Source organism: Triturus cristatus, chromosome 10 (genome assembly GCF_964204655.1).
Source record: "Triturus cristatus chromosome 10, aTriCri1.1, whole genome shotgun sequence".
In the NCBI taxonomy this organism is placed as follows: domain Eukaryota; kingdom Metazoa; phylum Chordata; class Amphibia; order Caudata; family Salamandridae; genus Triturus; species Triturus cristatus.
The window spans coordinates 83,279,629-83,306,246 of record NC_140593.1 but is presented as its reverse complement, the minus strand read 5'-3'; the positions used below and the strand labels follow the sequence as shown (position 1 = coordinate 83,306,246).

The following is a 26,618-nucleotide window of genomic DNA, read 5'->3' as shown; positions in this document are numbered from 1 at the left end:
CTGGCGCATCCCTGCAAATCAGCAGGAATGCGCCAGGTAAGATGCGTCACGCAAGTTTACCCTTGCGCCACCACAGATGCGCCACATTTACTATGCAGCGCATCGTGGTGCAAGGATAAACAGATGCGTGACGTATCTCCCGTCGGAAGGGTGGCGCATTGCTGGAGTCGTGTCGCAAGCGCGACGCAACTCCAGCAATGCTCGTGGCGTGCCCATACATAACGTGGTGCGTCACGCCTTACGCCTGCTACAAGCAGGCGCAAGGTTTTGACGCAGCGGTGTCGGAAAAGTGACTGAGTGGAATCTTGTAGATTTCACTCAGGCACTTTTCCGAGGCTTTACTGCGCCGGAACACCCCCCCCCCCCCGTGCTGGAACACCCACATAAAAACCTGACGCAGGTTTCATGTGGCGCAGGGCTTTACAACGTGACGCATCTCCCTATATGTGTCACATTGTAAATAGGACGCAACATGGCGCATGGTTTACGCCACTGCTGCGTCACAGAAGTGATGCAACGGCAGCGCAAAAGTGGTGCAAGGGGCTCATAAATCTGCCCCCGAGGGTTTTTGCACCTCACACTTAGCAGTTAGCCCAAATAAGACCCAGGTGAACCGCGTCTTCGGGTTTCAGGGTCTGCGGATCATGGTTTTGAGTAAAGCTGCGCTCCTCCACGCGGGTCCAGGGGCCCCCAGCATGTTTCCTAGAAGCTCCAGCTATCAGTGTGGGTTTCCCTGGTGACTTCTTGCTTCGCTTTGTGTTTGAGTCTCACTCTGCTAAGTGAATGGTCCTTGGTTAGGTTTGCTGATGCTCGCTTTTGGTTGGGCATGTGTCTGTTTTCTCGAGAGAATGCACATTCGTTTTTTGGGCTCTTTGTGCGAGGCACAGTTTTGTGAGTTATTATGATGTGTTATTGCTACTGTTAGTAAGTATTGCTAAAGGCACATAAGCTGCTGCCAACGAAGGGGTCGAACAGCACAAGTATCTCATGATCCCTAAATCTGCAACTAATTTCACGATTTGCACATTCACTTTCACCTTTTCACCACTAGATTTGCACTCTGTTTTGGTGTGATAACACATGATGTGGTGACGTATGTCCAAAAGCACCACAAGGACTCATCATCAGAAGGCCGCCCTATCATCTCAGACTTTTTTTTATTGCTGTTTATGTCAATTATCCTTTTTTATACTCTTAGTGGCTTCAGATGCCTCTACTTTTACTCTTTTTAACATTATTGAAACTTTGAAAATTCAAATGATCATGCTGTCGTATCATATATACGCGATTTTAATTAATTGAAATAAACGCACCTTCATTTGTTACTGTGAGTAGGTGTGATGGGCAGTCGTCCATTCTTACAGCATGTTCAGATGTCTAAGGATGACTTAATATGGTACAGTCAGTCCGGTACTTACCATGGTAGAAGTTTCTTTATAAGGCGAGAACAAATATAGGGGCAAATTTACTAGAAAATGCTGCAGCACTGCGCCGCCAGCCTTTTTGCTGCGCCGAGCTGGGATGCTTCGTATTTAAAGCAATACGACAAATCCCTGTGCTTTCCTCTGAGCTGGCGCACAATTGGCTGCCTAGCACCAACGCAGGCACCCTTGCACCACGGTGGAAGTGTGCCTGAGTTTCAGGGATGAGTTTTTTGCGCAGGAAGGGACACCTTCCTTCACAAAAAAAATTATTAATTGCATTTTCCTTCATCTATGTGTGCTGCAGAATGCAGAACACATAGAAAGAGGAAAAAACAAGGGGGCAGATCTACAAGCAGTGAAAAGCAGGAAAAGCCACCATGTGTGGCTTTTCCTTTCCTTGTAAATATGGCCCCTTTACATGCAGCACTTTGCGTGAAAGGGGCATTCCATGGGTGTTGCTGTCGGTGTTCCCACGCAACACTTATGGAACCAGACACATTTTCAGATTTACGAGGTGGCGTAGCGAGGCGCAACGAAGAGAAATGTTTTCATTTCTCCTCTTTTTTTTCCTCTTTCAAAGCGTGCTGCATTCTACAGCATGCATTGAAAGAGGAAAATGCCTGTAGTGATTGTTTTTGTGCAGGAAGGTGCCCCTTCCTGCACAAAAATAATCTCCCCATGACACAGGCATCCTAGCACCATGGTGCAAGGGTGGCCACACCGGCGCATGGCAGCTGTTTGTGTGCCAGCGCAGGGGAGAGCACAGGAATGCGACATATGTGACATATTATAATAAATATGTTGCATTCCTGTGCTCTGAAAGTGCCGCAGCGTGGCGCAGCCAAAGGGCTTGCGGTGCAACGCTGCAGGACCTTCTTGTAAATCCGCCCCAAGGTATTGCTAGTTCTTTTCCATTGCATAAAGTCACCTTTGATAGAACACATCAGTATCATATTATAGGTTAAAAGCATCCAATCAGTTGCCTATTTTTGATATCAAACACCACCATCGAAGTTGGATTTAGCGTATCCCTGTTCAAATTCTTATCTGAGAGGAAAAAGATAAAATCATCATTGAGTTAGCCCACCTCTTCCACCCTTTCAAGGGCATGACCCTGGGGCATGGCGCCCTCTCATTTGCAAGTGGAGAAGTGTGGCTCAATGGTTAGTGCGGCAGACCCTGATGCAGAGGTCTGGCCCGGGACCAGGGTTCAATTCCTGCCTCGGGGGCTCTTGGATTCAATTTCCCCGGACCTGATAATTCTTGCCTCGGTGCCTATTCTAATCATGGGTCCCTCTGGGCAATAGCTTGCTTAATCTCCACAACGGCCCCCACAGTGCTAGGATGCCTGGCTTCACCTTGGGGGGTGCCCAGGAGTGGACATCTCACAGGAAAACCAGGAAGGGTTCCACAGCGGTATGAATACAGCGCTACAAGACCTCTGGGTAGAAGTGCGCTATAGAAGTAGAAATACATTTACATTGGCTGTGAGGGCTGTCACTCTCGCCTCTTGGAGGGCTGCGTATGACATTCACTCAGATGTTCCAGAGCTGCATTCAATCTGTGTTTCTATCTCAATCATTCAAATCCATGTATTTTCCAACTGGAATAATGTTTTCTTCTAGAAAAAGTCTGACATGTTTCGCTCTCCTTTGTTCTAGAACGGAGCTGACCTAATTTCGTGTTTACGTCATATGAAGCCGATTGAAAATATGAGACAGGTAGGACGCTTGCACTGCACTGTCTAGCACGGAAAATGTTTGTTTCAATTTTAAAATCTGCTAGATGCGTTGATTTTACTAACAATCTCAATAAAATGTTCCTCTGATCTGGGCGAAGTAGGAGACTCTGCAAATGAAAGATTGTGTGTTTTGATTAAAAAGGAAAGTAGTGCCCAGCCATCCTCAGTGGTTAACTTGAAGATGTGGTTCTGTTGTTTAAAACTCATAAATGCTCCAATAATTTTTTTTCAATGTCAATTGACATCCCCTGTTTTTTCTCTTATTCTCTTTGGCCGGCTATAGTGTGTTGGTAAGTTTAGCATAAAATAATCTATATTGGAGAACAACAAAAATATTGAGCCACAGTCAGGGCTCAGACAAAGGGCCTGATTAGATATTGGTGTACGGGTTACTCCATCACAACGGTGACGCATATCCCATCTGCCGAAATATAAATCCCATTATATCGTATGAGATTGTCAACAAGTAATCCTGAATGTCTGGAGTGTGTGTCACTTGTACTATGGATGCGCTCTTTGTCTGCTGGTCGAGGGTCTGGGGGTACACACGATCCAATCCCCTTGCGGTGCTCCGAGCAGACATGAGCACTGGAAGTGTCTCTGATGTTATGGACCTTCATTCTTGACACTTGTGTGATGGTATCCGCCCCTATGAGTTGCTTGGCACGCAATGGTAATCCCTGACCTCCAACAGCTGGACTCTTCCCTGGATACTGAACCTCATATCAGAGTGGCAATAGCCTTGCGACACACCACGATGGTGTTGCCACCTGGTGGGAGAAAGGGCTTCTGTTTTTAGTGAGTACTTGTCTGCCGGGCCCAGCTGCTGTAGAAACAGTTGAGAGATGGTTGAGATGTGAAAGGCCATCAGGTCCAGTCAGGTCGACAGGCTTTTTCCTGTGGTTTTCCAAAGATTGATTTCTGCTTTCAAGGCTGGAGTAAATTATTTACAAGTGAGAAAGAGTGGGAAAGTGAGAAAGGGGTGGGGGGTGATAGATCCGGAGGGTAGTGTTAGAGGAAGTGAGGTGGAGGCGGCGTGACAGTTCGGTTCATGAGCTCTGCTAACATCTGTAGGTTCCTGCGGGCTGGTGAGCCGCACTTGATAAATGGCCAAAGAGTGTCTATCCCCACTTAGCCAGGCAGAGCTGAGCTTGGAGAAGAGGGCGTAGGTAACTTCGGAGAGGGGCACTTACCAGGCACTCAACATAAGATCCTTTCTTGCAAACTATTGTTCTTTTTGGAGTGCTAACTGCATTACAATGAGGAAAAGGAAGCAAATGGCTTAACAAGTATTGTCCCACATTATATTGCTGGTTCCTCAAGACGAGAAAGCTTTTTAATTCTCAGCAGCTTTCTTTCTCTTTCCTGACAAAAGATTATTTCAATTCTCTTAAATGCCCAGGCTCAGAAGGGATGTAGCTAATTAATTGAGGCATGTTTGAATTATGGTTTCTGTTTTCATGCTCTCCTGTCTTCTTGTTTCTGTTCCACCAACAGAGTTAAATCAAGAGGTCCTGCCAGAGAGGTCGGAGGGCGGCGTACCAGGGTTCGGGCTTACTGAGGTCCGGCCTCCAAAATTCAACTCCCCTTGTACTATCACTACAACCCCATATATTATTTACATCAGACCTTCTCCTCAACCCCCTGGCAAGACATTAGGCAATGAACATTACCTAAACATTATCGACAACGAAAAACACCCCATCCTAAGGATGTAACTGAGCCACCTGTGTGTGAACAACAGTCACTTTGGACATTGTCACCAGATTATCCTCTGGGTGGCAGCTGCCTCCATTTACAGTCCCCTGAGGGACGTAGTGAAGTTATTGAAGACGGCCTCAATGTCACCCGGGGAGACTATAATGTATTTGCAACCTGTTGCTCTGAGATCATTCAGACTCTTGGGGAACCCCATGGTCTCCAGTGAGAACAAGTGATGTCAGCAAGATAGAGGTATACAAAGAGAAAGATCATATTGACCTACAAGAGTTAAATGTCAATTACTAAGTGGACACACCCCTCACTGATGAACAAACTAGGATATCATTGGTACAGGAAGTAGACATCGGTGGTGTCTGAAGTAAAACATCACTGATGCATGTTATATTGGTTATTAAAAGACAAAAGCATTTTATCTGCCGCAATAGGATTTTGGTTTTATTATGTAGTAATCATATGCTCATTGTACTTTTTTTATTTGTCATCAGTGACGTCATTTCGTTTGAGGTATCAATGCAATATTAATGTGGTATTAAATATTTTGAGGTCTTTGGGGTTAAAGTTTATGTGAGCCTATGTGCCGTGATTGCTATCGGTACATGTCTAAAAGTGGAACAATAGACTTCACAGGGGAGTTATTCAAATTTTTATGCAGAAGAATGCTCACAAGATGCTTCAAAATATTACTTGCCAAAACTCATTGGGCAGGATATGCATGTAGATAACTAACCAGAACTGGTGGCATACAGTGATCCCCTTCCAAAGCACAACAACAGACTGAGAAATGTCTCAGTAACATGTTATTAAATGGTTAGAGATGTTAACAGCTGTGTTTTGATTAAATTACTTTCCCTCATGGCCTTACCTAGACCTCTGTTATCCAACAGAAAGCAAAACTGCCTTTCCTTGTGCAAAGGCACATTAATATAAGCCTCGTCTTCTCCCCACGGATCACTTCATGCTGTGGTTATATTTATCCATCCCTCCGCCCTCCAATTCTCCTGATGCCTTCTCTTCTAATTGTTTAAGAGCTGAAACACATTGATACCCCATCAGGTACAGCCCAGAAACTTCTAGTCCTCATGTGCTACAAAAATACTTCTCTAAATGGCTAGAATACTATAGAAACTGATGTCCTTATAGGATAGAAGACCCTACATAAATGGATGTAGAAATGGGTTGACACCTAACGGCTACCAGTGTCATTTGACAAAGAATTATATTTTCTGACACACCTAGACAATTAGTTGACAATTTGGTCACAACGGGACAAGAAGGGGGGGGGAATAGCAGTTGTCCACTCAACACGGTTGAACATTCGCGTGGAGAAGCATTTAGACCTCCCTGCAGAAGCAATGTCTTTTACAATTTATGTAGGCAATATATATCAGTTCCAAGGAATTTTAGTTTATCGTCCACCTGGCTCTAAATCTACGTTCCCGGCAATGCTCATGCACCTTTTAGAATCATGGATGGAACACCATCCTTACATGATTCTAGGGGATTTTAATTATCACCTAGAATGCGTGGAGCAGTCAGAGGTGGCGGCACTAATTGAGAACCTAGCTGCACTCGATTTTAATCAAGTAGTTTTGAGCCCCACTCATAGCCTGGGACACACCCTAGACGGTATTTTTATTAATAATATGGACCTGGAGGTGGCCGCTATTATGCCACTTCCATGGTCAGACCACATGGCAGTGAATTTCACTGTCAGGACTGGCATATTGTCCTTCCCCTCAGGGTATAGGGCAGAAAAACATATGATTAGACCATGGTCTCAGGTGACCGCTGATAAGCTCCTCCCTATCCTGAGAGGATCTCGCCCCTCCTACACTGAAGACATCTCGGAGGCGGCAATTCTCTTCAAGGACTGGCTAGCGGCCGCGGTACAGATAGTAGCCCCTCTGAAGCCGTTGGTTTCCAGGAGAACCAAACTGTCTGCGCTGTGGTATAACAATGAACTCCAGATCCTGAAGGGGACATGTCAGAGAGCTGAGCGGCTGTGGAGAAAAGATTATAGCGCGGAGGGCAAACTAGCAATTGTGGCAGTTAAAAGTGTCTATTTTGCCACTAAAATTAGTGAGGCAGGCAACTCTGCTAAGGAGCTTTTCAAGACCATTACAGCTCTGGCTAAAACCCCTCAGGATAATATCTTTCGACCGGACCTGGAAACCTGCCAAAGGTTAGCGGTACATTTCCAGGAGAAGGTCCAAGATATTTACAATCAGTTTAGTTGCGTGTCTCCCTGTTTAGAGTTGAACGGCCAGAGTCAGGAACTTGGCTCCAGGGGCTTTACCGGTCTTAGCGAGTTTGCCCCATCACGGTGGAGGAAACACGCAGGTTGATCATTTCAGTCACCTCAGGATCACCCTTAGATCCCTGCCCGCCATCAGTTTTTCATCTTGCTGCCGAGGTCATTGCGGAGGAGTTATCTCAGCTAATTAATACAGCCATACAATCTGGCTGCTATCCCTTAAGTTGGAAGAGAGCAATAATAAAGCCTCTGCTAAAGAAACCCACACTAGACCCCCTTGCTTTAAAAAACTACCGGCCTATTGCCGCACTACCCATGGTGGCCAAGATTCTGGAGAGGGAGCTAAACCACTCTCTGACAGCATATCTCACGGCTCATGAGTTGCTAGACGTGTCTCAGCACGGATTCCGTGCCCAGCGTTCCACAGAGTCAGCACTCCTACTGGCTGCAGAAAATGTTCGCACCATTGTGGACGAGGGTGGCCGGGCGGTCCTGGTGATGTTGGACCTCTCGGCCGCCTTCGATACCGTGAATCATATGATACTGCTCCAGAGGCTCCAGGAGTTTGGGGTCCAAGGAACTGCATTGGCCTTACTGGCCTCTTTTCTGGAGGGTAGGGAGCAGAGCCTGTCTTGGGGGGGTCTACAGTCTGACCCCTTCCACTTACCACGTGGAGTGCCGCAGGGCTCTGCCTTATCTCCCACGCTTTTCCACATCTATGTAGCCCCCCTGGCCAAGCTGATTAGGGCTCACGGTTTTACGATTATCTCTTACGCCGATGATTCCCAGCTCATTGTGTCTGCTGGGGAACAACTTAATGATACGGCTATTGAGTTTCACAGTTGCCTGTCAGAAATCATGAGCTGGATGCGACAAAATTATCTCAAAATCAACACGGAGAAAACGGAGATAATCGAGTTTGGCCAGGCAACTTCCGTGTGCAGCGGTTCTTGGTGGCCAGAGGAGGCCGGTCAATGCCCCTGTCCTGTGCAGAAGGTCAGAAACCTGGGAGTGGTTTTTGATAACCAGCTTAGTTTCTCTGCACATGTCAGTAATCTAGCCTCATCCTGCTCCTATCTAATAAGGATACTGCAGAAGATTTTCCCTTTTATTAAATATGAGCTCCGCAGGAATGTAGTGGTGGCCTTGGTGCTGTCTAGAGTGGACTACTGCAACGCCCTACTATTAGGAATAAACAAGACGTTGATGAGGAGACTGCAGGTCCTGCAGAATGCGGCAGCCAGACTTTTGCTGGACGTCCCTAGAGATCACTCTGTGGCGGAGGGAATCAGGGCACTTCACTGGCTCCCAATCCAACAACGCATAGAGTTTAAGGCTTTATGCCTTGTTCACAAGGCAGTGTTTGGCGGGGGAGCCAAGGGGGTTCAAAAGCTCTTTATCCCCTACTCTCCGGGCCGGGTCCTTAGGTCTTCCTCCCAATGCCTCCTTAAGCTAAATCGTGTTAGGAAAGCCAGATGGGGCGGCAGAGCCTTTTCTTTCCATGCTGTCACTCTTTGGAATAAGCTTCCTGGTCCGCTAAGACTCATAGATAGTCATCAAGTATTCAGAAAACTTTTAAAAACACAGCTGTTTAAGGTGACCCGGGGTTAATTTGGGGCGGTTTTATCTCTACCTACTAGCGCCAAGACGCCTCGGCATTCATTCGCGCTTTACAAGTGGCTATCCTATCCTATCCTAACATATAAAGTATGCTGAAAAGACACTTTATTGAATGTAATTTGTTGTCAATTTAACATCTGAATTATTCACCGGCTCTTCCACTTAATTTTACTAAAATAACCAATCTCCTCTCATTGTTATCAGTCTAAAGAAGCACATCCGAACACACAGGGATGTATTCTGTGACTATAATTGTATAGGAACAACATAGGAAGTGATTTTAAACAGTAATTATTTTGGTCCAACCCCTTAGTGACATTTAAAGACAATTTACAACCATTTAAATTTAATATAGGCCTCAGTTGAAAACCCAGCAAGCTCCTCCTGGCCTTGCTGACATGATTTCCGATCACTGACGAATGCCTGATGGACCTTGGTGCTTTCAGCCATTTGTAGTGCCATCCCATGATTTCTAGCCAACTTTCAATTCATTGGCATCATCTAACCTGAAACTGTCATTGGAGCCAGTGAGGATGCTATTTAATTCTAAGGAACCATCCTGATTATTTTGTAAATTGAGGTTTAGGAATCCTGATATTTTTTAGGACCTGAGGCCCAGAGAGAGAGTGATTCATCAAAATTAACCCCGCGTCTTACCCTGTGCGCTAGGTAGTGCTGGGACCAGAGCACGTGGGAGCTGTAATAGGCTGGACTACTTTGGATAGACAAGTTTCCCATTTTCAAGCTCTGAGTTGTAGCCAGTTCTGGTTCATCCAAAGTTTATGGCATGTTTGTGAGAGATGTTGGAGTCTGTGGGACTCTTCAGGGCTTCCTTCTATGTAAACATCTAAAAGTTCAGACTCGGTTAAATGCCTTGACCAGACACCTGATTGGAGAACATCATGGAGCCATACATTGTATCCAGACGGCTTTGTGGATGGCCAGTAGCTGTTTCTCAAATAGTAGGTCATGTTTTCCTGATCACAGTAAACTCTGCAATGGGCCGATCGCTTCTGGTGGAGCCTGGGTTCAAGGAAAGGTCCTTAAGAGGGTGGTTCACCGCCATCTTTTCCATGGGCACTGGAACAAAGTCCTTGTCCAGGCAAGTGTTAATATTTGTAATGCACCTGACAACAAGGTAGCGGAGTAGGGGTAAAATATTGCCAGAGCTTTGGTTGTAGTTGTGATTTGTAATTTTAGCCTGAGAAAGGAGAGCCCCAGCTTCCCCTCTGGTAGTGATTGAAAATGCATGAAAAATACAGTTAATACACATACAAAATCAAAAGATATCCTAACCACTGCCTCTTACCAGTATTTAATACTTGTTGGCAACCATGTCTGGGCCAGTGACTACTGGCATGAAGTGTTTCTAGCTTGTTTAGGAATTTTCTTTCGGGAAGTAGAAATAAATCAGCTCTTCAAGCTGCTGATTGTCTCTCTCTGGGTCACCGAATTAAACTGATGTGATACCAAGATCTTCCTTCCTTAAACAAACACAACTTCAGCAGCGCCATTGGTGGGATCAAATGGTACATGAAGCCACTTCCACGAGAAAAGAATTTGATGAAATGATGCTGGTGAACATGTGTTACATTTGCCACAAAGTAAATAGGATGAAAAGCACATAGCATGCACAGTGGGCCTTTTACTGACGAGAGTGTTTGAAATTGAGAGAAAATTAAACCTGGAGAGAGATCAGGAGCAAAGCCTACAAGATGGCTCAGTGAGTTAATGCTCTGACACCCACAATGATTGGAAGACCACATGTTCCAATCATAGCAGGGCAGAACCAGCCTTCCATCATTCCGAGCTCAGTAAATGTGGTACTTTACAGTGACTTCTATTATTTCTAAGGGTGGGCGGAATTTGCGAAATTGACTTTCGCAAATTATCCGAAATTGCGCAAAATCTCCGCAAGCATTCGAAACCTTCGCGAAGATGCGGAAATTGCTTTTCCCGCCCGTTCGTGATGTGTTTTTGCATGCTCGCGGGGAAGTATATCTCCAACTTGCCCATGCGGTCGCTAATGGGCGTGGCCATCTTGCTTATTTCCTGTTCGCGATCGCAATGACGTGATCGCGATCGCAAACTCTTGCGGGATAGCACGACCGGCTACCAACAATCCAACATCTTGTGGCGCGCGCGAACGATAGGAAAACTCGTCGGCGAACGCAGGGACCCGGTAAGTCGCGATCACGCGCGCGAGAATGCATTTTTTAAGCGCGAACAAGAAAAATACTTCTGTTTCGTGGCAGGTTGCAAAAGTTTTGACATTTTCACGCTCTCCGCGGAACGCGAAAATGTCAAAATATCGCAAATTCCGCGAGCGGAATGAAATTTACCGCCCAGGCTCAATTATTTCACAGCGCTTATGAATTGCAGTTGTGGAGTATAAAGCGCTTTACAAAAACAAGTCATTATATTGAACACAAGTTATTAGAGTGTTGTGGAACCCTATGGGGTGAGAAGAACCCTGGTACGGTGGGGTGTTGAAGGATTACATTTCTGGGACAGGGGTACCGGGGTTGTGTAGTATGTTGGCGCTATACACAGTAACTGTAATAACTCTCTACTAGGACACCGCCCTCCCCCGCCCATATAACATAAGCCAAGGTCATTTCTTGTCCAGCTGACAGATGATGCATTGGAACAGGGACTGGTACCCACCCCCCTGACAGTGGCAGTGATGCCTTGATCCGCTATCTTTTACTGCTGGATAAACTCGGAAATGTCAGATTTTTTTCAGAGGGCCGGAGGCTTCTGTCTGCCTATCCTCCTTCGTGCCACGTGCTCCCTGTTCCCTTAAAATATTGTCCATCACTTTTGATGAACTCTTCCCTTGTCATGCTGTATATATTTCTTGCTTCCTTATCTTATTTAGGTCCTCACAGCCCAATTCTTTGCCCCTTCCCCGCCTCTATCAGTATCTTCTCAGCCCCTCTCTTCGGGACCTGTTCTTGAAGGAATTTGTAAACCTGCTGCATCTATAGGTTTACTCCCTTAGGGTGTGGTTTTATGCAGGGCTTTAAGTGGGATGAAAAAACTGGGGGGTCTCTCAAAGGGGCGTGGTCAATATAATTAAGGGCGTGGCTTAAAAACACATAAGCTAAAAATCTCTGTTTAGCACAGTGTGCCGCCCGACTTGTATTTTGCTGTTCCTGTCATGGCATCCAGATATATGATACAAGTAGTCACATCATACCTACAAGTCAGGACTATTGGCTTTGTCAGTGGTTGCTAGTTGCATAAGATAAATAAGCAGCAACTATGGCTTGTATATAATATTGAAAAAACGTCCACTTAAAGCCCTGGTGACACCACGACAATGTTGCTGACCCTGAGTTTCAAAAAGAGAAGAGAAATCCAGAGAGAAAGTGATCTCTTTAAAAGATTTTCCTTCCTCTACAACGCCCATCACGCGCCCATCAATGTGTCTGTCACTGCAGTCTGGGAAAAACAAGCATTAAAAATGCAATAGGTCTCGCCTTTTGTTACGTTTAAGCCATTTGCTTTGCTACACAAAACCATTAGCAAAGCAAATGGCTTTAACTTAATTAAAGGCGAGACCTATTGCCTTTTCAATGGTTGTTTTTCCAAGCATTGGCCGCGCGCGCACACAACTCCTGCTTCTCCCCCTCCCCCACCACATATCGCGTCTCGCGGCCGCATCAATAAGATGTGGCCTAAGGGCTAGAGCGTACGACCTCGAAGCTTGGCAACCAGGTTCGAGTCTCTGCAGCTCAACCTCTTGTGATTCTGGGCAAATCACTTCATCTCCCCACGCCTAACAAAACATGGATGTGCCCGTCTGGAACAGCTGGTGATCGTGTAAAGCGCCTTGATACCTCCGGGTTGAGTTTGAGCTATATAAACCTACAAGACAAAAAACACGGCTCTGCGGAGCTCACACGCCCTCACACGTGCACTCACTGTCACAGGCCTCAGAGATGCTCTTGTGCTCGTGGGGGATGCACTCTCCCCCTCCATATGTAGCCCTCGCTCCCAGATGATTCACGCACTTCCTGCTGGTTGGCAAAGAGTGAGACACAAGCTCTCACGTGACAAAGTCGGGGTATAGCGCCCACCAAGCACATCTCGGGTTTAAACAAGCATCGTCATACAAATAGAACACGGTGACCAGTACAGGGTTGCTTTCTCTCCCCCACGCCCCAGTGACACACTCAGGAGTGACACCCTCAGTAATGACACACCCAGTAATGACACACCCGGTAGTGATACATCCATGAGTGATAACCTCAGGAGAGACACACAGGGATGACAAACTTAAGAGTGACACTCTGGAGTGTAAGTACATGGGCCCCTGTCCCTGCAGGCTGGACTCATTAAGATGTGGCCTAACGGTTAGAGCATACAACCTCGAAGCTGGGTAACCAGGTTCGAGTCTCTGCGGCTCAACCTCTTGTGATTCTGGGCAAATCACTTCATCTCCCCACGCCTAACAAAACATGGATGTGCCCATCTGGAACAGCTGGTGCTCGTCTAAAGCGCCATGATACTTCCGGGTCGAGTTCGAGCTATATAAAACTGCAAGACAAAAAACACGGCTCTGTGGATTTTACACGCCCTCACACATGCACTCACTGTCACATGCCTCAGAGGTACTCTCGTGCGGGATGCACTCTCTCCCCTCCATAAGTGCCTATCTCTCCCAGAAGATTCACGCACTTCCTGCTGGTTGGCGAAGAGTGAGACACAAGCTCTCACGTGACAAGGTTGGGGTATAGCGCCCACCAAGCGCCTCTCGGGTTTAAACAAGCATCGTCATACAAACAGAACACAGTGACCAGTACAGGGTTGTTTGCTCTCCCCCACGCCCCAGTGACACACTCAGGAGTGACACCCTCAGTAATGACACACCCAGTAGTGATACATCCAGGAGTGATAACCTCAGGAGAGACACACAGGACTGACAAACATAAGAGAGACACGCCCAGGAGTGACACACTCTGGAGGGAAAGTACATGGGCCCCTGTCCCTGCAGGCTGGACTCATTAAGATGTGGCCTAACGGTTAGAGCATATGACCTCGAAGCTGGGTTACCAGGTTCGAGTCTCTGCGGCTCAACCTCTTGTGATTCTGGGCAAATCACTTCATCTCCTCGCGCCTAACAAAACATGGATGTGCCCGTCTGCAACAGCTGGTGCTCGTGTATAGCGCCATGATACCTCCGGGTTGAGTTCGAGCTATATAAAATTGCAAGACAAAAAACACGGCTCTGCGGATCTCACACGCCCTCACACGTGCACTCACTGTCACGTGCCTCAGAGGTACTCTCGTGCTCGTGGGGGATACACTCTCTCCCCTCCATAAGTGCCCCTCGCTCCCAGAAGATTCACGCACATCCTGCTGGTTGGCGGAGAGTGAGACACAAGCACTCACGTGACAATGTCGGGGTATAGCGCCCACGGTTGTTAAAGTCACCAGAGAAGCCAGAGACACTTTTCTCTTTTAGAGCCGTCCCAGTTGGACTGGCTCGCCTGACTTCCTTTTGTGCTAAAAGGTTTCTTATCTTTATGGGGCCATGTGTTTGGCCCCATAAAGATAACAAACCTTTTACGCCAGCAGTAAGTCGGGGCAGCCAGTCCAACTGGGACGGCTCTAAAAGAGAAAAGTGTACGTCACTGGTGGCTCTTTTCCAATGGCTGGCCACCGTTTACCATAAACGGTGACGCCAGCCAATAGAAAAGAGGGACGGGGCTTAAACCCCGCTAGTGAAAGCTACCCTAAATCATTAAATCTCGCCAGTGAGACTGCGCATGTCTGCGCAGCCTACGCCAGGCGAGACCTAAAAAACGGACCATTTGTGCAAGGGCACAAAACAGAGCCCGATAGAGGCCCGTTTCGAGGCCCCCTTAAAAAAACTGCCGGAGCTCAGACCCCGTGAGACCCGGCCCACTTAAAGCCCTGGTTTTATGGATTTTTGGGATTCCACAAGTCACAGCTTCAATGCACATCCTTCCTTTAACCTCCCACGGCCCGCCCCCTCCCCGCTATACCGGAAGCACCAGTCCGCCTCTGCCTGGAGTTTACTCTGCTCAGAAGCTGTTAATTGGTACCCAATCGGCGTATTGATTGCTGCGGACAGTCCATTACTCGCGTTTACCTTAATAGCACTTAGATTTTCGCTTGCGGGACAGCTGTATTCCGACCAGATTATAAATGTAATTTTTAGCCTCATTAACTCCCCTGATTAGTCAAAGACAGCGAAAGTGCAATTATCGAAAAACTGGAGCCGGAGGCGGGGAAGCTGGGTTATTTTTAGTCACACATGTATTAGACTAGTGGCGCAGCGGCACGCTTACTGGAAATCCAATTATTCGAGCGCCTTGAAGCGCGAGAATTGTTCCACTTGGACTGTAATGGAAGATTACTTAGCGGAATACTTTTTACTTACCCTTAGATGCTGCCGTGGGCAGCCTAACGTAGCACGTAAAAACACAGGTCGTTTATCTTAGAACTACATGTGCATGTAGGACAGACTTACACATGCAAATGCTCATATGTATTTTGAAAGAAAACTGTTTTTCCACTCATAAATGGATTTACTCTCCCTGAAATTTCCACTTTAGTACACCTACTCCTCGGTCGGTGATTTGCTTATGTCGATGGGAAAGTGGGAAAGAATTTCCCTTTTCATAGTGGGGGAGAGCATGCAGCGTTACGGAGCAAGCTGACATTTTTTATGTATATATGTATATGTATATATATATATATATATATATAAATATATATATATATATATATATATATATTCTCACGCGAAAATACATACAAATGTTTTTTCAGAGTAATGGTTTGAAAGCTATGCTTGGTTCCCCATTGTAAGTGGAAATTATAGTATTTTTGTGAATTCTGGAAATGGGTAAATCTACACCCATATGATCTTCAGAATGCTAATTTCTTTGAGCATGTGGCTCAGAAACTGCCAAGTGTAGACTGCAAAAACATAAACTTAAAACATCCCTGTTCAAAGTATCTGCCATACATTAATGTCTGCATGCAAAGTGCCCACCAAGCAGCTAAACCCACTATCAATCACCAGCTGGGCCCGTTGTTCGAACAATCCTAAAAAAGATGGGATGTGAGTTTGTCTGGACTTAGAACTATGGAAGTAGATTGACATTTTTGCAGACAGATGTTCATGATTTATTGATATTTTAGAAGGATTTGTTTTTTGAGTCTCTGTTTTGCAGGTCTGTCTATTCAGTTTATGGTTCCACATGAGTAGAGATGAACCCTCCTGACCTCTCAGTAGGACACCCTGGCTGAGCCTGTCAACAGAGTGACAGAGCAGGAGGGCTCTGGGGCATATAAAAGAATGAAGTAAAGATGACGCTTCTGTTTCCTAGATTTTGTGCAGGCAGGGGTGGCCGTAACTCGCGTAATAATCACGCAAAATGGCCTTAATTGTGTAAAACGCATCACACTCAAAAGTATTACCCAAACATTCCGAGTAAAACTTTAACCTGTAAATGTCATTTGAAGTTGATTTAGTACAAAACACTGCCAATCGTATGCAGATTTGTAGTTTTGCACTCGATAAGTACCCGAATGATCCACACGGGTAAAAAATCTACCTGGAATGTTTATTGACCACCCACATTAAAGAAGCTGCATCTCGGGTTCAACCAGTCCCATACACGTTCAGATTTGAGGTTTTGCACTCAAAAATTACCTGAGCGGTCTGCTGGGGTAAAAGAGCTACCTGAAATTCCACTTACATAAAGAAATTACCTGAACGGTGCAACTCACGTTAAAATTTCAACCCCAAAATTATGCAATGTGGCATAATGGTGCAATATCGGTAATTGTGCATAAATTCTGTTATGCCAAATTACCAAAATTTCACTAATTACTCCGGCAAATAAAAATGTCCCCAGGCCCATATTTGAATTGGTGAGGGGTATTGGTTGCAGCACTTAAAGATACTTTTCTTGGTGGTAACTTTGTTATCAATAACAGCTGTCAGTGTCATTTAAATGTGTTAGTAGTAACTCGTGCAGGGTTGAGGCTAACATCAAATCATGTATTTTCATTATTTGCCAGTGGCATTTCAATTATTTAAATTAACAGCATTTTGCACAACAAATTAAAATACTGCTCCTGGTTTTAATTCAAATATTCCTGATGCAAATTGGTTTACACAGTTCTGGCACACTGACAACAAATTAATAGATTCCCACAGGGCTTACTGCAAACAAATTCAAACATGGCTGTCACTATAGCACACATATGACAATGCTGCATAGCCCAAACATGCACAGCATCATGTGACAATACTGCGTAGCCTTGACATATACACCATCATATGACAATACTGCACGGCACAAACACGTACACTGTCAAATGACAATACTGTAAGGCTCAAACAGGCACACTGTCATATGACAATACTTCACGGCTCAAACATGCACACTGTCATATGACAATACTGCGTAGCCTTGACATACACACCATCATTTGACAATACAGCACGGCTCAAACAGGCACACTGGTATATGACAATACAGCATGCCTCAAACAAGTACACTGTCAAATGACAATACTGTAAGGCTCAAACAGGCACACTGGTGTATGACAATACTGCACTGCTCAAACACGCACACTGTCATATGACAATACTGCATAGCCTTGACATACACACCATCATACGACAATACAGCACGGCTCAAACAGGCACACTGGTATATGACAATACTTCACGGCTCAAATACGCACACTGTCATATGACAATACTGCATGCCTCAAACAGGTACACTGTCATATGACAATACTGTAAGGCTCAAACAGGCACACTGGTTTATGACAATACTTCACGGCTCAAACACACATACAGTCATATGACAATACTGCATGCCTCAAACACGTACACTGTCATATGACAATACTTCACGGCTCAAACATGCACACTGTCATGTGACAATACTGAGTAGCTAAGACATGCAAACTATCATGTGACAATACTGCATAGCCTTGACATACACACCATCATATGACAATACTGCATGGCTCAAACATGCACACCTTCATGTGCCAAACTGCGTAGCTCAGACACGCACACCATCATGTGACAATGCTGCATAGCTCAAACATGCACACTGTCATATGACAATAATGTGTATCTCAAACACTCACACACATTGTGGTTCATGCTTGCATGTACCCAAGGGATTGCTTCTTTTATTTATTGTTTTGTTTAATATATAGCGCTACTTAACTATGAAGCTTGGAGGCGCTTTACATAGAAGCAAGACATACCATCAGGTGTACACTGGGTCAGAGTCATACGAAGGAATGTCAGCGACGGATCAGAAGATTCATGTGTTTGGGGCTGGGGAGATCTCTGAGGCTCGGTGAGGGTCAGCCTGGCAGCGCTGAGACGGATGCGGAAGAGGTTAGTTTTAATATCAGGAATTGGGGTGCACTCCGGATCCCCGTCAGCGGCGTAGCTATCATTGGTGCAGCAGGTGCAGTGGCACCAGGGCCCAGAGCCTTGAGCGGCCCATTGAACTCTGAAAGTGGCTGTATTTTACCACCTCAGCAGCATATTCCCCTCTTGCACCAGAGCCCATGGCATCTTTGCTACGCTACTAATCTTCACTGGAGATGAGAGAACTGCAGAGAAAGTGTGGACGAGAGAGGGTGAGAAAAATGCCAAGATAAAGTCGAGATTCAGCTGTAGGGTTTTGGACGCGATCCATCTGATTTAACATTTTATCCCACCTCGGCGGGAAGGATCATTTCCCATTCTGGCTATTAATGCTTTATACGGATTCGATATGTAGACTTGGTGCGAGATTCTTGGACAAGTATTACACATTTGCACCATAGAGTTCTGCATGGTTCATATGTCTGCTCCTTGTACACAGTGCACGGGTCATCTACCGAAAAAAGGTGGACTGTGCATGGGTAGGAGGCCGACTGGGTCAGAGCCACCGTGCTCCGCAAGCCCCCGCTCAGGGATTGGTGGGGGCATGCTAGTCACTAACCTTTGCATTTACTTCCTCTATCCCTGTAAATACAGAGAAGGAGGCCTGTTCCTAGCAATGCGCATCTATCCATAGGAAGCAAGTCTGAAACCCAACATGGACCATAAAGGGCCTGTGCTCTGGACCACCCTATAATACAGGTGTATGGCAGCCCTCATGCAGGGTGAGGTCATTGTGTGTCCTTGGGTTATCTGGCAATAACAAAGAGGCCTGATTACAAGAGGGCTGTGAAATTGTGTTTTTCATGTACAAACCCTTGTTTCTTTTATTGGTGAGGGAAATCTATCTAGCAAAAAACTATTTGCAGGAGTTTTTTTGTATGAAAAGTATATGAAAGGATTTAAACGGATGGCTTACGTGTTTTGCAGAAAGGAGACTGATTAAAAAAATTAACTTCTACTGAATGCTTCGCCTACAGTCGTTTTAAAAAAGTTTTTCAAAAAAGTTTCTCCACATTTTATTAAATTTACAGAACTGAAGTCACACAATGTTACCTCCCACCATCTTGTAACTTCTTTAATTTTCAGAGGTCTAAGTATGGCTCCCTTGACTGAATGTGAAAACATGTATTAAACTCCTGTACACAGAAATTGATCATACCTATAAGGAAGTTTATATGAGAAAGAAGGTGGCACCTGGAAGCGGTGTTAAAAAAACCTAACCAAAGTGGTTTATTTATATAAAAAAAGAAAGTATGTTAAATGTTAACTTACCACAGAGAATCGCCAAAAGATGGCTCTATAGTTGGGGGAAGAGGCGGGACCTTGCATAAACATCTCATCCCTTATACCCAAAGTGCTCTTCTGCAAAGACCAGTGGCACCGATAAGATAGTGAAGAGTCACTGTGCACAGTGAAAAGCATTCATTAGCTCCTGTGCTACTAATAGATCTCAGAAACAATTTTTTACTTTTTCGTTTCCCAAACAAAATCACTTCATTTCCTACTGTGATACAATATAATCAGGGAATTCTCCAAGTGCCATATTGTCACTATAGAATGACGTGCAATGTATTCCTTATGAAAACTTCAGAACGATTGTTCAAAACTTTGCAAGTTTAGCAAACTGTAGAGGTTTTGAAGCTTAAACTGCGAGAAAAAAGTCCAGAAAACTCGATTTCGTGGGAAAATGTTTCAGCAAAATCCCAGTTGTGGGAGAATTCTCTTGAAATGTTTTTGTAGGCAGCTGCTTTCCCAAAAACATTTTTGCATCTTTCCCAAAGTCATTGTTAAGTGCCCGCAAGCAACATTTGTCTGGGCTTGAAAATGATACATTTCACTTCAATATACCCTTGACACTGTCATAGAGACTTCGAAATAAGCCAAAATGTCAGGCATCCATCTAATCCTTCCATTTTGGTAACATCATATGTAGATGCTGCTCAAAGAAAATGTGTTTGGGGGTATGCAAAATTCTACTGAAGAATACAGTTTCTTTTTTTTTAGGTTAAATTGTGGGAAACAATGTAGAAAAAATGTAACACTTCGAACACTGTATTGCTTTAAACACGACTTTTGCTGATAAAAACAGATATCTTTCAAAGGTGTCTCTCAATAACAGACCTAGTTTGTGTGCATAGGGATTCCAAGTGTGAAATACTCTACAAACTAAAGGCTTGGTTTTGTGTAGGACAGTCATATGGATGCCACCATCACACAGATGGCTTTACCAGCCGCACCTTTAGAGGTTGGGTCGCTGCCGTTCACCCACCAATCAGTAGAGACAACTTCCCTGCGATGGTTGCATCAACTGCCTATAATGTAGAGCGGCTGCTTGACCACAAACTCTTCAGAGTTGATAAGACTCAGAATGTAATCCAGGGCCATTTGGTGGCACTGTTACATTTCCCACAATTATTGGTGGGTATCCTAACATCAAAGATGAATGTTTGGGGATTTGTTTTCCAAAGTGCTTCCCTCTCAAAGGCCTCTTTTGATAACCAATTTAGCTGTAGAGATGCTGAAACCGCCTCTCTAATACACATGTCTAAATATGGCATGTTTTTCTCCCCCACTGTATCTGCAGATATAATACACTGCAATGGAGAACAGAAAATTGCTGTACAGATACCAGATCAGACCAGAAGAGGATGATAATTGTTAAGGGCAGGGGTGCGCATATCTCACGAAATTTTGCGTAACCGAATTATGTAAAATTATAGCAAATTGATGCAAAATGCACATAATTGCTCAATCTGCACTTTGCACTAAAAAAATTGACCAAGTGGTCCATTCGGATGAAAATGCAATTTGAAAATGTAATTTTGAGTTGATTTGTGGTTGCTTGCTTTCAAAACACTGCCGCTCACATTTGGATTCGTAGTTTTGCCCTCAAAAATTACTTGAATGGTCCGCTTGGTTACAAAATCTGCCTGAAATGTTTTGTTGATCGTCTATGCACCTTGCATTAAAATTTCTTTCTGAAATTACACGATGTAACATAGAGGTATAATCTCAGTAATTTTACGCGCATTTTGTCACTCAAAATTACCTGAATGATGCCAATTAATGCAGTGTAATTACAATTTTACCACGGACTGGTCAAGGGGTGATACATGCAAAACAGTTTTAGCCAGGCAATATTTACAGCATTTTATAAATGATTTCCATCCCAGTCTGAGGTCTCACTTTTGAAGCACATTTCCAACGATGACTTCAAACCTATTATCTTCAATCCCTCCAAGAAACAGCTCAAAATGATATTGTCATCAATTAACAATGTCCCTGATTGTTTCCAACTATAAATTAAAATCATTCCACATGGAAAGCAAATAGTAATACTTCATTAATTAGATCTAGAGAGTAGGAGCTCTTAGAGAAGCATGAACCTTTGCCGCTACATGAGTTCCGCCGATGGATGTTCACTTCAGACTGAAATGAAATGTACTAACAGAAGGAACTAAGCTGTACACGAGGGCGCATCATATTTGGGAATAGGGGGATGTGTATGTTGCTGCCTTCACGCAGTTAGGAACTGCCTCTGAATACTAACTTTGTGATCGAAGATCAACTTGCATGAGAAGCCAGCGGAGGAGGGATTAGATGAAAGCTAGTAATAGCTGCAAATCTGACCATGGAATTAGTGCTAGCTCAACACACAGTATAATCTGCATCATCCAGAAATGTGTGTATAGGAAAACCCAAAGATGGTGCAATTGGTGCAGATCGAAAAATAGGATTTTGAAAAATGATAATTGAAGAATTTATTGCAATTAAGGATTATTTTAGAAGATTGGTGCAAATAGAAGAATAAGAACATATGCTAATAATTAATTATAAGCTTTAATAAACTTAGTGTTCTGCATACTTTACCATAGGAAGAGCTTCACCCCGACTGCAAAGTCTCCAGTTGGAAACGTATAGAGAAAAGTAAATAAGTTAATTGTATTAAAAAAATCTAGTAGAAATATTTTTCAGTTGAATATTAATGTAAATTATTTAAAATAATTTGCAATATTTATTTTAAATGTGGAACACAATTAAAAATGCCAGGGAGCTATTAATGTAGTTTTGAATTGAATCTTTAATTCATTTAAAACTATTACATTAAATGAAAAATATTTTTCTCAGGTTTACATTAAAAAAAATCCTTCTATAGTAAAACCATTGATTTTTATTATGTAGCAATAATTATTGTTTGAATTGTAGAATTAATTAAAAGTCATTTAATTATATGATAATAAAAATGAATGTTCTATTAATACATTCAAATACATTTTTAAAAATAGTTTATAACTAAATAATTCTTTTTTATTTTGTTAGATATTTTAAACATCAAATTATATTTATTTACATTTTTCACTATTTTAAGATAAGGTACATTAATTTAACAATATTTCCTATGAGGTTTTATTTTAAGTGCCTACCTCCACTGTTTTCTGTAGGAGGGTGTTGCAGGCACAGTGCTTGGCCAAAGGGACTTATTGATCTCTCAGTTGGAGTATTGGGCTACCTTTGTGGGTTCCTTTTTAACTGTAATAACATTAGAAGTGAAGGTAGTTCGTGACTGGCAATGAATGGGCTTACTCTTCTGTGGGTGGGTGGGTCCCTCCCTACACCCTTGCTAAACCCCTCCTTACTCTTCCCTAAACCCCTCCCATTTATTAGTAAGGGTTCAATTTTTTCCAGCCACTCCCCCGTCCCTTTGTCCCTCCACATTTACCACGAAGTACAAAACTACATGTGTGATGATCTCCCAATAGAACGACTGGAGAGGTGGAGGTGCAGAGTTATACTCATAGGTTTGTGAATAGCATTTTGTAGTACTTTAGTCATACTAGTTTGTGAACAGGCCCTGTTGTCGTCAAACAGGTTTGCTGTTCTGACAGAAGTAACAGTGACATCTGTTTGGACATAGAGAACAGTGATGGGAGAAACTGTAGGTTACTTTAGCAAACATCACAAGCGTAGGCCAGCTCAGGAAACTGATCACTAGATTGTGCTTTTCACCATCTCACACACGGCTACCACAGGGCTAGTTCTGCTTCTGCGGGAACCAAGTTCTGATCAGTTTATATCACTGGTGTGTATCTAACACGGTGCAAAGAGACTCCCATGACCTTCCCAAGTCACCTCCCTTTGTTAATATTAGGCTCATCAAAATCATCTAGAACCTTCTGAGGAGATGAGGAACCTACTCTGAGCGCATTATGTGCGGACGTGGCTGCCAGAGTCGAGAGTGTTATTCACAGTGGACAGCTCATAGTATGTATTTAAGTTAGGTCAGATTGGAGCCGGATGAATGTTAGTTATTTGTTTCAGAGAATTGCAAATAGCGAGTTGAGTTTAATATCTTTAAAGGCTCTACTGATTCACAACAATGCAGAGGGGGGAGTTTTTTCTTGACTTAGAAATTAAAATTGACAATTGCATTTTGTGACATTTTGATTGCTTATTTAAAAGACAGGTTAATGTTTTTCAGCAATTAATGACTTTCCTTTAATAAACAATTGACTGGTTTTAAAGACTTGAATGGTATATAATGAATCAATTCATTCATGAATCAAATTGATACATGTTCTTAACAAATGTGTTTCTTTTGTTATTCATAATTCATTTTTGCTATTGTCAAGGAGGGATTATTTGGACAAAATTAGAGTTATTTACGGTGTACATTTGGGTTTGGTTTTGTATACTGGCGTCTTTCATTCTAGCATTGGCTAGATTGCTAATGCAGCAGTGATGTCTCTTTAAGTGTCTTTTGTGAGATGTAGCTCTGGGAATGGGGCAGTGCTATTACCATCACATGCACAGGAGCTTGTGAGATTGAAGCTGTCATCTTATGGTTGTCAAGGGTAACTGTGAGATTTACACAGTAATGTGGTTGATGTGGTTCCTGGAACATCAGAGTGAGTTTACGTTTGAACTGATGACATTTAAAAGAAGAGTGAAGCTGTCTGCACCGATGTGTCATTCATTTAGTTTGCAATATCTTTCCTAGGCAATTAAAAACATACTTCACTGAGAATGTTATAGTGAGCTGAATTTCTTTTTCTAGAATTATGACAGAGACTGCTTAGAAAACAGTAGAGAGCTCCCCCAGGGATGGCGGACTGTATCTACATATTATGTCGTTCTCTGTTTTGTTGTAGTTTCCATTACGATGCACCCTCTGGATATTGACTCCGTTTATTCAAATCCCCTGAAGAAGGGTTGCACAACCCGAAATGCATTGGGACTTTGTTTTACAATGAGCATTGACTATGTGTAATTTATATTACTTGTGCATCAACAAGACACCTAAAATTACATGTTGTGTTAAATTTTGATTTCATTTACATCTGTTTTATCAGTGACAGATTGGCATTCACCTTTGTTAATTGGCATTGTTTATCTGTTATCATTTTGTGTTTCGATCATTCAGTCGATCATTAAAACAGATTTGAAACTTTTATAGTTCTTCAGCAGTGCGCTATGTAGGTCTGGGTCACCCCATTCCTCTTCTATTGGACTGTGGAAGATGGCATGGGTTTTCAGGAAGTCCTTGTAAGGGTTGAGGAATGCTATGTGGGTTTTAAGTTTATTTGAGTGCCAGTCAATGGACTCTTCGGATTTCTAGAATTCTAGTTAAGTTTTTGGCAGAAATGTAGTTAAATTTTAACTTTTGACAGTTCATATCTGTCAATCATGCACGAAGAACTTGTCATCTTCTCTCTACTTTAGCAAAGAGTTCCCCCAGTCCATTGAGTGGGCAACAAGGACATTTGTAAAGCCTCAGTTCATTAAACCAATAGTAAGATATTTTCTTCCGACTCAGTCTGCTGCATGGCTAATAGGACATTTTACACATAACCACCACATTAGTGTGGCAATACAGAGTGCTTCATACAGAATCAATGCATTGAATGTAGAATTGTGTGTGCTCCTCGTCAACTGGATGGATGGTGAGGAATTTTTCATACGGCCAGTTGAATTGAATGGGTGGAGGCTAAGGCTTTTTTCCATTTCCATTGAATATAAAATGAAGAATTTCACATAGACATAGTGATTTTTTTGCAGTTTAAGGAATTTTGCTTAAAATATTATGGATCAGCGATCAGGAATTTGGTATACAATCAATGCATTGGATAAGTAAGGGAGATTTTTTAATATAAATTGTCTATTAGATAGACAATAAGTTGTTTTTCATCGCTTTGGGACATTAGTTGAACGAATTTCAGTTTTATTTAGACACAAATAATTGGATGCACCATAATTAATTTTTTACATAGATTTGGCCTATTGTTCGGACAGTAAGGAACTTTGCCCAGAATGATCCTATGATTTAAAGTTAAAAAACTGTGCATTGATAGAGTACGTTGAAGAGAGGTTGAGGATTTATGAATGTACTTATTCACTGGGTACCTTCGGTAATGAGCGCTTCAGGTAATAAGCATTCGGTGTGTGTTCCGCGGTTAATGTGCATGCGCACTCCTTCGACATTCCACTTGTTTGACCACTGCTCTGGAGGATAAATGTCTTTAAGTTCATGTGATTAATGGCAGCATTAAATTAGCATTTGCCAAGCTTTATTGGCATGCATGCGGCATTAAATTAGCATTTTCCAAGCTTTATTGGGATGCATGCCCTTCAGGCCTTTATGCTTTGTCTCTTAAGGGTGCTTGCCATCCATCAATCCACATGCGTGTGTAGAATTGGAAACAAAACAAGATTTAAGTATGCTGCCCAGCTTATTTTCTACTGGACTCGTGCTAGAAGGGAAATGTGTGCCTGGTATGTGCAGAGTACTGGTGGAATGAACAATATGATTACTGGACATGGAAATTATTCCTTAACACTCAATCTCAATCCCTGATTACGACCTTGGCGGACAGACCACCAGGCCGCTAGGCCACAGCATCGGCGATCCGGAGAACGCTGGCGGCAGCAAGCTTCGGGTCACAGGGAGAGCCTGAAGGCAATGCCGCCACACTGCACCATCTGCATGGTTGTGCGTGAACTGTTGCCATGCACCTTGTTGTGCATAGCACACAATGCATGCACGATAATGCAGGCATAGGGGGGCACATGTGCCTCCAGCCACAATGCTCAGTGTTTGGGGCCCCTCTTTTGCCTTTTTTTTGTAAACAGTTTTATATAGCGCGAACTTGACCCGAAGGTATCGGGTATCAGAGCGCATTACACGAGCACCAGTTGCGTTACATGAGGACACATTCATTTTTGTTAGGCACAGGGAGATTAAGTGATTTGCCCAGAATAACAGGATGTTGCGCATCCCTGCCGAGACTCGAACCCAGTTCCCCAGATTGGAGGTCGACCGCCCTAGCCATTAGGCCAACTCCTCTCCCCTTGACTCCTCACTCCTCAACTCCTCTCCTCTCGCCTTTCAACCATCGATTTCATGACGGT

The 26,618-nt window shown here is 43.6% G+C and overlaps 1 protein-coding gene across 3 annotated transcripts in view; it reads left to right on the top strand.

The window, feature by feature from the left end:
* ZNF385D (zinc finger protein 385D) overlaps positions 1-26,618 on the top strand; it is a 485,067-nt gene that overhangs the window by 193,161 nt on the left and 265,288 nt on the right. For all 3 annotated transcript variants that reach the window (XM_085630469.1, XM_085630470.1, XM_085630471.1), the window contains one exon: positions 3,086-3,145. In XM_085630469.1, coding sequence (XP_085486595.1) covers positions 3,086-3,145 — 60 coding nt within the window. The remainder of the gene's footprint in view (positions 1-3,085; positions 3,146-26,618) is intronic.